Genomic DNA, 11,978 nt, shown 5'->3' on the forward strand with positions numbered 1-11,978 from the left:
GTTGCGCAAAGTTTATTCAACCAGTTTGATTGGAGAACCACTCATACTCATAGATTATATGGATGAGCTATGTAATCTCGAGTTTGGCCATTCTTTTTATTTGTTTTATTGTCTGAAACTTATTTCATGAACGTCTTATGATGCAGAAGCCGAGGTAATCCCCTTTTTGAAAAAAAAAATCTACACTGGGAACAACATTTTATTCTTCATTGGGCACCAATGTAAGTCCAATAAGATCGTGAAATATATGTTGAAGGAATCCGCTGCCTTATTTCGGTCAATAGTGCTCAGTTAGCTATGTCGCCTGTGTTTTTTTCTCAATCTTGCCACGTCATAAATTCAGTTCAGTGGGATCATATGATATCCTGAATAACAGCAAACACAACTTGCTGTTAAGCTAGACAAAGAAATCTATTTCAGGGCAAATCGTTTCTGCACCTTTGCATTGCAGTACAACAAAATCAACAAATATGTTCATGAACGTCCTATACAGTGTCTACTCTTTGAAAGCAAATCAAAGTTCAAAGGAACATGATTGCAAGCTCAACTTATTTGCTAGAGCCAATAATCTACCAACATATTTGCAAGCTCAACTTGGCACAGTACAACACAGTTGGAGCTCCTAGTGATCATTTCAATGCAGAATAGAAACACTAGCAGCTCTCTGAATTGCATGTTTAAAACACCTCTGACAAATGACAAGCTTCTGATGCTTTCATTAAAGCTCAGACAACATATCGGCTCGAGATTTCTCTCTGTTCTGCGGTGTCATAAGTCATCTCCCTCTCTGAAGTTTTCGGAAAGCACCGATCTGTTATGTTATCCCGATAGCGTGCAACCGAAGCATCTCCTCGGTATAACATGTCTTAGAGCCATGTAAGCAGATTTCTTCAGCTTCAGCCACCTTCCGTTCAGCCCATCTTAGCACACATGTCAACCGAAGCATCTTAGCACAGCCCATCCCTAGTCCCGAGTTCCCGACCTACTAGGTGCAGAGTTTGACTGTGCATGCCACTGTCTGTGCCCAATACTTGAGCCGAGCTTTCACTTCGTCAGGATCATCACCTGCCAAAGCCAGTAGTAACTGATCAGCCATGAGCAGCATGCCATTTGTTGATCACAAAGAAAAATAGGACATCATCATAAATGAATAGCAAATCAAAGACAGCTCCAGGTGCTTCGCGCTGCTGGTTTTGTATGAAGATATAGTGATATACTCAAGGTAGAAAGATTAGAATTTTTTAAAATTTGCAAATTCTTATTTTTAGGGGTAATTGTGTGTTGGAGAGAGGAGACATATTTTCTGTGGGGACTATTGCTTTGCTTTGTTGTGAAGCTTGTCTTGGAGAAGGTAGTTCAGCTTATTGAGTTCCTTTTCTCTTTTGTTTTATGATGCAACTGGGGATGTGACTTGAGTGGGGATCTCCCACACTCATGATTTCTGTTTTATAAAACTTTTACCGCTCCATGGTTCATCAACCAAAAAGAAACAGAGAGAGAAAATCAACACTCTGATGTTCTGATCGTTATAATAAAAGGCAAACCATGGAGGCATAAACATAGAGTTCTGCCACAACGGCAGAGAAACCTTGCCATCTTCGCGGCATCCCGAAACAATTGTAACGAAATCGAAACAGACGTGCACAGGACAGGAAAAGAAGTCTTACCAGGGCCGGAGATCTTCCAGTCTGGGATGGGTGTGGCGGCGGCGGGCTCCAGCTGCCCGACCAGAGTCCTCTGCTCGTCGAGGAACCTCCGCGTCATGGAGTAGCAGAGCTCCAGGCCGGGGAGCGTCCCGCAGAGGCCCGGGATCTCGTGGTAGGAGAAGCCGAAGCCGAGGTCGAGGCAGCCCTTGAGCTCCTCCAGGTCCTCCTCCGTGAGGCTCCTCGTCCTCCTCCCCACCGCCGCGCCGACACTGCCACTGCCAGAGGCAGCGTCCGCCTCGAGCATGACGCACCTGCCGGTCCGCCGCCTCCGGGGCTGCCGGCCGTTGCTGCTGCTGCTTCTGGTGGTGGCAGGGTTGGCGCCGTCGGACGCCGGCAGCTGCGGCTGCGAGGAGAAGTAGGAGGTGGAGGAGATGGCCGCCATGCTCTCTCTGTCTTTCTCTTGAGACGTTTGTCTATCTGGAATTCGTCTGCTGCTGCTGCTGCTGCTGCTTGGTCGGTTTCTAGAGTTGGCTTGGGCTGTGGCTTATTTATAGAGGCAGGGCAAGAGCTCGTTTGCTCATTGGCTGGCTGTACAGGAAAAGATACTTGTTTATTCTTAGGTGATTGATTAACTCATGGGAAGCCTACCTTTTCTCGGGCTAATTGTGCCAAGAAAACAACATTTTGAGTGTGACGTTCGTTTCTGTAGGAAGAGAAACAACTTATTCTATGTTAGCCATGCCATGCGCGAGGGCGTAGATGGGCGCGTGCTTAATAAATAATCTGGCAACCAACACAAGTGTTCCATCGTGCTACTACTTCGTTGTGGCGGCCAACATTTCGTGTTAGTGATGACGGAGTAAATGTCACTCTCCTGCTGGTGATGGTGGTGGCGGTGTCGGTATTGCGTTCTCCAGCTGTACGGGACAGGATCAGGCGCAGATGTTGGATGGGTCAGGACCGGAAATTGCGTGCACTAGGTACGACGTTGTCGCCATGGCTCATGGGGCCACCCACCGCCACCGGCGGCATGCATGGCAGGGGCCGGCCGGGTTCTCCGTCAAGTAACCACCACTAGAACCCTAAAAAACCACCACTTGAACCCCTGTGCCGCCCGCACCGCACGCGCCCTCGGCAAACATATATCATGTCACTCCAAGCCAGCGCAACAAGTTTCTGCAGCTGGCCTGGCTCTTTTACTTTTACGTACTCGCACCCTCGATCGATCGACATCGACCGACCAAATGGTTGCTCATCACGTACTCATTTGACCATGCCTCCGCTCCACGCAAAACGCAATTCGACGGCCTCAGTAACTAAACACCACTAGCACTCCTACTAGTTCTCTACTAGTCGGAGTGTCGTATCGTGCTAGTTCTCTACTTTTTTTTTACTACTGCTCCTTTCGTTTCTAAATATAAGTCTTTTTAAAGATTTTAATATGGACAACATACGAAGCAAAGAGGATGTGGTTAAGAGCTGGGACGTGCCGTGCTACTTTGTACGAGGACATGAGGTGGCCAGGTGGAAGCCCTACGCGGACCTGTGTGGATAAGTACGAGCACGAGAACGAGCAAGAGAAGTTGTGGCCGAGGACCGCTAGCAGCGCCGGCCGCCGGAACCTTTGGTGCGGCGTGGGGCAGAAGCCAGCCGCCGTGAACCCACGAGCAACCGTCCCTGGCCGCTTATTTGATCACCGCCACGACGCCAGCCAGCCACATTTCGCTTGCTCAGCCGCCGTGGGGGATACCAGCCACGTGATTTGTCTCGGGCTGTCTCTGTGGATTCTGGTGGTGGTGGCCGTCCAAGGCCCCGACGGCAACGTTGCACCATCCAGCCAGCTGCATTGCATGCGGCGTTGATGCATGCGTACGTATGGAGGAGTGCGCACGTACGTGCGTGCCGCAACCAGGCAACACGTAGGGAGGATCCTACGTGGGGGCTGGGGACTGGCATGTCGATATGCCCTGTTTTCTTTCTTTCCGGTCTCACGTGCTCTGTTCGGGATGCCATGATTGTGTAAACAGAGTGGATAGGATTTCAGGTGTGTCATGTCTAGTGCAATCATCCAGGGGTCACAAGGTTTCATTTTAGACGTTGCGGCTTGCCGTTACATCTTCTTAGGCTTGATCCTAGTTGATTATACCCGACGATGACAGTGTTTCGTTAGCACTCTTTGGAGTTGCTCAGATTTGATTTTCATGATGAAAACCTAGAATCACGCCTTCGGTGAGTGGATCAAGTGAGGGTGATGCTTGAGTGTGGTTTCCTTCTTAGAGACATTGCTGCTAGAGAAGTTTTTCAGTTGTCCTTGTGTTGTCAAGAGATAGGTGATTGGTGCCGATGCTCGTTCTTGTAGTTCGTTGGTCATTTTTTTGTTCGCTTAGTTTTTTCTCTAGACATAACTTTGATTTTGTATGACTTTGCAATTTATTGATGTGGTCTTCTATGTGTTGGTGTTGATTGTATGCATCATAATCATGCATAGATCATGTGTTTGCTCATTGTATTATATTGTTGTTTCCTTCTGAGTCAATGAAATTCACTCACTATCAAAAAAATATCTATACTGCCAAACAAAACCCATGTTGTTGTTGCTTTATTTCTCCATGTCACTTTATGACAAAAACTTTCGGATTGTCGAATTAATCAGATCTGCCTCTTTTCCGCGACAGGGTCTTTGAATGGAACCGCTTTTGGATGATTGGACATGGAAGGATTGAAATAACAAAAGGTAATGTGAATCAACTGAGGTTGCCTTTTTCAAGCAAGTGAAATGGTGGATTTGTTGTGATATTTTTTTATGAACATCTTCTAGAATTTGTTGCGTGGCTCGAGCGATGTGCCAGAAGCCAAGACGATTAGGCAAAGACGGAGATGATACAGTGAATGTGAGGGGACACAAGACGGGGCCGGGAGGCAGCGTAGAGGGGTGGCACAACGGCGTGGGGTGCCTAGGTGAGGAGCCGTGATGGGGAAGCACAATGACATTGGTCACGAGAGGCCAAGGCGGGTGCTGAGGGAAGGCGAGCGGAGGTGCAGGGGCTACTACAGACCTACCGATGATGGTGGCTGCTGCGGGAGGCGGCGCTGAGGACCGACACGACACCAAGGCATCGTCGTATGGGAGGGGGGAGGGGGTTATTGAAACTTCAGCCTATGAGAAAACTGTTGATAGGGTAGATCTTATCAACTGCCACGACACTGGAAAAAAAATCAACTACCACGTTGGATACATCCAAGCACTCGATGACACTTCCTAAATATTGAATAAACGTGGTGACACCCTACACAATATCCATGAAATGAAAACGATCCATTGACAAATCTCAATGGACAAGAAACATCAGGTCTGGGATCACAAATGATCTTGGGCTTTTTGGCAAATTGCAAGCTTTTGCTCTATATCCGAAAATCCATCTGGACCACACATTAGCTGAGCTGGTGGTGCAGAGTTGTCCCCAGGAAACCCATTTTTTGTGGACAAAAGCCGTGCAATTTTGAAAAGAACGAAAAACAAACTTTTGATATAAATGGGGTCTGGAATATTCTTTACTGACCAACACCACTACATAGGGTCACATAAAAGTCGTTTTCTTTTCAAGGACATAAAAGTCGTTTGTAGGTTGTTTTGGTGTTTGGGGTGATGGACTGACGGATGTTGACTTGCACACTGCGCCTTCACAAAAATTGCAAAATCGCAAGGTGAAAATTTTCACGTTTGGAGGCTATCTACATAACCAGCACACACAAGAGAAAGATTCTCCTGAGTAGATAATACCGCCGTGAATTTCTGCTGGCCATAAAAATAGCGGTCCAAGAATCGATCGTGACGGTTCATGCATGTCAATTGTCGATAAAAGGGTGAAAACAAATGTGCATGGACTGGAAGTATATGTCTCATAAAGATTTATTGATTAGGTGATTTATAGATTTTTTCTGATGAGATCGACAACAGCTGATTTTTACAAACTAATCCACAGCCCCACGCCACTAGTGACAATGTGACATGTATACCCATGTAGTCATGTACAGGTGAGTTGTCTTGTGCATGAGCCATGTTCCTTTACAACAACAGTACGTAGTGCTGCTCTTTTTGTTTAAAGTTTGTCATTTGATAGGTCCTTGAGAGCATACTTTTCATATTCAGCCAAAGAGCATATTTTCGTGATGTTAAAATTAACAACATTAATTTACACTGCAATTTTGTATTTTGGTGCATTATTCGTTTTACATGCATTTGTTTATGTTGTTTGCACTGGTTAGATGCGTTTTTTCCATAATCTGCACAAACAGTTTAAAATTGTGCCCTCAGTCCGAAAAGCTTGTCCCAAGCTTGTCCTTTAAATGAATGTATTTAGCACTAACTTGATGCTAGATACATCCATTTGAGGGACAAACTTTTTTAAACGGAGGAAGCAATTGCTAGCATAAATCTGCACAAACAGTTTCAAATTATGTAATTGCTAGCATAAATCTCAAACATGATATAGATACATACCTGTCTTCAACGTACATGCATTATTGTGTTAGTACTAATCTAGCAAGTTAATCTGAATTGCCAAACATGATTTTGTTTTGAAACAACAATACTATATCAAAAGTAAATTACATCTCATCATTCAGCAACTGCATGCTAAGCCTTATATATCCAGATAAATAATGCTATGAAAAGGTTACAGTGATGCATTGGCAGGCATGGAAAATCAGTAATGTTCAACAGGAGCGAAATGAAGGTTCCATAATTTCCACTTCATCTCACCTTTTATAAGCGCGAATACTTACAAGGGTGGACATACAGATACGGCAAAGTCTTCCTGGAGAGGAGATTCGGCTGAGATGATCATTAAAATGATTAATGAAAAAACTGATTATTTTGAACTCCAAAGGCCAAAGCTAAACTATACTATACTACCAATCATTACATCCGCGCACTTGATCACATACGCGTTGTTCCTCGAAGATAACCGGGCCGCGTAACAAATAAACAAATTAAGCATTTTTTCAAGAGTAACAAATTAAGCATTTAGGTGTGTAGCTAACCGATATATATATATATATATATATATATATATATATATATATATATATATATATATATATATATATATATATATATATATATCCAGTGTTTTGTTGCACACTAGCCAGGCCAGAGCTGTTGCATCCTAGATATTTTTGCTTCAGGCAGATATTTTAAGCATGTAATGCTGTGCATGCACATATATACGACATGCAGGCCGTTGCCCAGCTATAGGTTACTGGAAAACATTCTGGTCTCCGAGTCCAAAACCAGCTAGACACCCCTAATCTAGTTTGTAGTATATACATCATATATTTTTTTGAAACGGAGGCAAAAGCTTTGCCTCATATATTAAATAAGAAGGAGAAAGAGTTTATTACAACACACAGCCAAGAATCGGCATGATAATTATTCTCGCAACAAAAAAGACCCTAATTTCTTCGCCCCGGCCTTGACCCAAAGGTTTGTCTCATCGATGATGGTGTTCAGTAGGATTTGCGGAGGTGCACTCTTATGCCTAAACACCCTTGCGTTACGCTCGTTCCAGATAACCCACAAAACCAGCATTGTAATTGATGCCTTCACTTTTCGGTCGCTGGTGCCCACAGTGCACGTGCTTGCCCACCACTCGTGGATGGAGTCGAACAAGTGCCAAGTGGAAGTGTCCAAGTCGTAGATGTGAAGATTCTGAATCACCATGTTCCAAAGGCGGAGAGTGAAGCGACACCGAAAGAAAAGGTGGGGACCGCATTCCTGAACCCCCCTGCACAAGGGACAAGGGCCACAGTTTGGCCAACCTCGCCTCTCCAATCTATCGGCAGTCCATATCCTATCCTGAAGCGCGAGCCAAGCGAAGAACTTGACTTTCGGAGGGGCTCAAATCTTCCAAACCATTTGGTCCAAGGGGGAGAGGACCAAGCCCAAAAATTGCGCCCTATAGGCGGAGGCAGCAGAGTAGTGTCCAGAACTCGTGTGCTTCCATAGAATATCGTCCTCAACAAGCTCGTCCAAATGCACCTCTTGCAGCAACGTCCAGAGGGTGAAGAATTGCGAGACAAGCTCGACGGAAACCGAAGCGGGTGGCCTGATTTTGATAATCCACGCATTCTCCTTGAGGGCCTCCCGAACCTTCCAGCACTTTCGGGAGGAGGCCTCGAAAATGAGTGGAGCAACGTCTTTGGGCCTGCGACCAAGGAGCCAAGGGCTGTCCCAAAAAGGTGTCTTTGCACCATTCCCGACCGTGATGGTTGTACAGGCATAGAAAAAGCTAAGGTCGCCCTCGTCACATGGGTTCCCGCCCCCAACCCACAACTTCGTGGGTTCTTTCCACTTGTACCACGGCCACCGCAATCTCAAGGCCCGCGCAAACTTGTTGGTGTTGAGGACCCCAAGCCCACCAAAAGCAAGCGGCCTGCTCACAATGTCCCAGTTGACCTTGCACTTTGCTCCCGTGGTTTTATCCGACCCAGACCAAAGGAAGGCCCACTCAAGCTTGTCGATGGTTTGCAGGATGGTGGGTTGAATGACAAGTGACGTGATGAAGTAGATCACCTGGGAAGCGAGCACCGATTTGACAAGCGCAGTACGGCCAATGGTGGTAATGTTTTGACCCTCATATGTTGTCAATCTGCTCGCGACCTTATCCACGAGAAATTGAAGATCAGCAAGCTTGAGCTTCCACACAGAGAGCGGCAGACCCAAATAGCGGAGTGGGAAGGAGGCCCTAATAGCCGGAAGACCGCGAGTAATATGGTCCAAGTCGAGGTTGCCGCACCTGATGGGGACCACCGAGCTCTTATGGAAGTTAGTGCACAGGCCGATGACATCCCCAAAGCCCCTCAGAATGGCCGCAAGGTTGTCCACATCCTTCTTGATCGGCGCGACGAACACAGCCGCATCATCTGCGTAGATAGAGGTTCGCACCATTACCCCTCTCCCACGGATCTTATGCAAGAGGCCCTTCCTCGTTGCCACGTCCAGGATTTGCTTCAGAGGGTCAATGGCGATGACAAAGAGGAGGGGGGAGATGGGGTCTCCTTGCCGTAGACCCTTGCCATGCTTGATGGGAGAACCAGACACCCCATTCAAGAGAACCCTCGAAGATGAGGAACAGAGGAGAGCCGCAATCCACCCACGAAATTTGCTAGGGAAGCCTCGTCTCCGCAGTAGATCAAGCAAATACTCCCACTTAACCGAGTCAAAGGCCTTTCGAATGTCAATCTTGAAGAGGAGAGAGGGGGTCCTGCTCTTATGCAGCCGACGCGCAAGGTTTCTAACATACATGAAGTTGTCGTGGATGCTCCGTGTTTTGATGAAAGCACTTTGGGCGTTAGAGACGAGGGCGGACATGTGCGGGCCAAGCCTGACAGAGAGCACCTTCGCGATGATCTTCGCGACCGCATGGATGAGGCTAATGGGCCTAAAGTCGATGATGCTCTCCGCCCCATCTTTCTTGGGAAGCAACACAATATTCGCAGAGTTGAGCCACTGCAGGTTTGCCGTATGTAAGGAGTCAAAGCATTGGATCACCCTCATGAGGTCGTGCTTGATGATGCCCCAGCACTTCTTGAAGAAGAGACTGGTGAAGCCATCCGGCCCTGGCGCCTTGTCAGTAGGCATGCTATTTATCGCCTCGAGGACCTCCTCCTCAGAGAAGGGTGAATCAAGCTCGTGTAGGTCATGCGACTCCAGATTGAGCTCCTCCCAATTGAAGTCCTTCGTGCTTCTGTTTCCTCTTTTCATAACTTGCAAGAAGTGGTCATGGTTTATTTTCTCTTTGGCCTCGTGCTCAATCACCCACCCTTGATCATTCATGATACGATGAATGTGGTTTTTCCGCCTTTGCGCGTTGACCCGACGGTGAAAGAATTTGGTGTTGGCATCTCCTTCTTTGATGTTAGAGATTCTAGCACACTGCTTTTTGCGTGCTTTTTCAAGCACGGCCAAGCTTATGATCCTTCTCTTAAGGCGGGCCCGAAGATCACACTCCGCGGGGGAGAGAAGCCTTCCCTCCTGAGCAATGTCGAGGCGTAATATAACCAAGAGGGCGGCATGGAGGTGGACCTTAGCCTTAGAGAAGAGGCCCCTGCTCCACTCCGTGAGGCGCAGCGCCGTTTTCTTAAGCTTGTGAAACAGAAGGATGTACGGGTCTGTGTGCTCAACAGGCTCGACCCATGCCTTTTGGACCACCTCACTGAAACCGGGCATAGAAGCCCAAAAGTTCTCGAATTTGAGGGTCTTGGGCCTCCTTGGACCTTTATCCTCGGCAAGCAAGAGTGGGCAATGGTCAGAGAGGGACGAAGAAAGCGCATGGAGCACGTGATCATTGAAGGTTGTGTCCCACTCTGCATTGCAAAAGAAGGAGTCGAGCTTGCATAAGGTGAGATTTGATCTCTCGTTGCTCCATGTGAACCTCCTGTTCTGAAGGTGGATTTCTTTGAGCTCACAGCTATGGAGCGATGCGCGGAACCGATTGATACGGCTGCAGTTCACATTCCTCTTGTTCTTATCCCGAGCCCGCTAAATCTGATTGAAGTCCCCAGAGGCGAGCCAAGCCATCCCCGCGGGCGGTTTCTGGGTAGCGAGCTCATCAAAGAAAGCATCTTTGAGCGAGTGGTCGGTGGGGCCATAGACGGTAGTAATTTTGAAGGTCACACCCGAGTCTCTGACACGAACCACGGCCGAAAGGCAGTAGGTAGCCACGGTGATATTAGTCATCTCCACCAAGAGGTCGTCCTAGAGAAGAAGGATCCCTCCCCTGGTGCCATTAGCCGGCCGCTGCGCGAAGCTACGCAGCCTGTGGCCCCCCAAAAATGTCGTCGTGTATTGATCAATAGCGTGAAGCTTCGTCTCCCGTAGACACACCACTTGACAGGAGGAGGAAGCAATGGTGGCATTAACGGTGGACCGCCTGTCCGGGCAATTCAGTCCCCTAACGTTCCAGCTCAAGAAGTTAACTGGTTGTACTTGCAGTAGTAACCCACAGCAGCCCTTGAGCACAGCCACACATCACAGATTAGGACAACCATAGGATGCAGATGAAATGAACTAGTGGCAGACTGCCAGTATAAAGTGGCAACATCCAGAGCAAATGGGTGAGCAAGCACCCATGTAGTCCTGAGACACGGCGTTGAACTAGCACGCCAGCAACTAACTACCCCTGGTAATATAAGTAGGTGCACTAACATGGCAAACAACAGTCCCAGGTTTTTTGAGCAGCAACTCAAATTGCTGCCTGCTGCAGCACGGCTTCCTCGTCTCTCTCCAAGTCCAGGGCGCCTCCACCTCCATGCGCCAGGAGCGCGTCTTCGACAGCAGCAGCTTCAGCATCATCGAGCTTGAACAACCCCCTCATGGCAGCGAGCACCTCCGGCGACAACTGCTCCTTGAAGCGATCCGCAAATGCGTCCGGAACCGTCGTAGTCACGTCCTCTCCATTCTTAACAATGCCGAGGGAGCGACAGACAAGAATCTCTGCCGCACGAGCTACGGGCGCACCCTTGGGGCAGCCTGCCGCCCTCGTCTTGTGCAGCGAGAAGGCGCCATCAACAGCAGAGATGGTGAGTCCAGCCATCGTCTTCCGACGTGCCGCAGGAGCTCGTGGAGGAGTTGGGGTCGGAGTAGGTGTTGGCAAAATGGCGTCCTGGCGGTCTTCGAAAAGCGGTGTGAGGCATTGCAGGCCAACCACATCGGACGCATCAGCCCGACAGCGCCGTACAGGAGAGGGGGTGCGGCGCACCGGCCCGTTGGACAGCAGCGGCGGCGTGGGGGAGGTCTCAAACCCAGGGGGTCTGGTGGGAGACGGCACCGGCAGCAGCATCATGGGAGGCGCACGGAGCTGGAGAAGCGCGGGGCATGGCGCGCCAGGCATGAGCGATAGTCTAGTTTATAATGTATCTATCCTAGTCTAGTTTTGGTCCCACGATGTGAAGTTATACATGGCAGTTGGTATACAAAGACATAAAAAAAAAGGATAAGCAGCAACCAGAGCCCCATGACCCATGAACCAAGAAAAGTATCTCAAAATCATGTCCGCCATATAACCAAGAAAATTAGGAGTAGCTTTCATTTGGTGGCAATCAAATCATGATTACTTTGGCCGTCAATCCGCTTTCTACCACAATTCTTGGTCCTCTTACTAATCACTGCTTTGACCGGAGAGTGGAGACCCTCAGCATCGGCCATTATAATGCATGTATGCTGCAGGCACCACCAGGCAGTGCCCTCTTAACTCTCTTTGTTTAAACAAAATTCTAAAATCAGATTGATCCAGTGTTCAAACAAACAAACAACAAGATACTTGAGCCGCG

General features: G+C 48.1%; 1 protein-coding gene across 1 annotated transcript; it reads right to left on the reverse strand.

Moving 5' to 3' along the window:
* Nucleotides 1-445: 445 nt before the first annotated feature.
* Nucleotides 446-2,151, reverse strand: LOC123062855 (uncharacterized). Its single transcript, XM_044486534.1, has 2 exons — nucleotides 1,668-2,151; nucleotides 446-1,065 (listed from the first exon to the last, which is right to left on the reverse strand). The coding sequence occupies exons 1-2, from the start codon at nucleotides 2,086-2,088 to the stop codon at nucleotides 986-988; spliced, it is 501 nt and encodes a 166-aa protein (XP_044342469.1). The 5' UTR covers nucleotides 2,089-2,151; the 3' UTR covers nucleotides 446-985.
* Between the last annotated feature and the right edge of the window lie 9,827 nt (nucleotides 2,152-11,978).

The sequence above is a fragment of the Triticum aestivum genome, chromosome 3A, assembly GCF_018294505.1.
Source record: "Triticum aestivum cultivar Chinese Spring chromosome 3A, IWGSC CS RefSeq v2.1, whole genome shotgun sequence".
Lineage (NCBI taxonomy): Eukaryota > Viridiplantae > Streptophyta > Magnoliopsida > Poales > Poaceae > Triticum > Triticum aestivum.

Excerpts from the sequence above, each read along its gene's own strand:
- LOC123062855 (XM_044486534.1), bottom strand. The coding sequence starts at position 2,088 with ATGGCGGCCATCTCCTCCACCTCCTACTTCTCCTCGCAGCCGCAGCTG. Across the intron at positions 1,066-1,667 it reads CTGGAAGATCTCCGGCCCTG|GTGATGATCCTGACGAAGTG; the intron begins GTAAGACTTCTT and ends TGGCTTTGGCAG.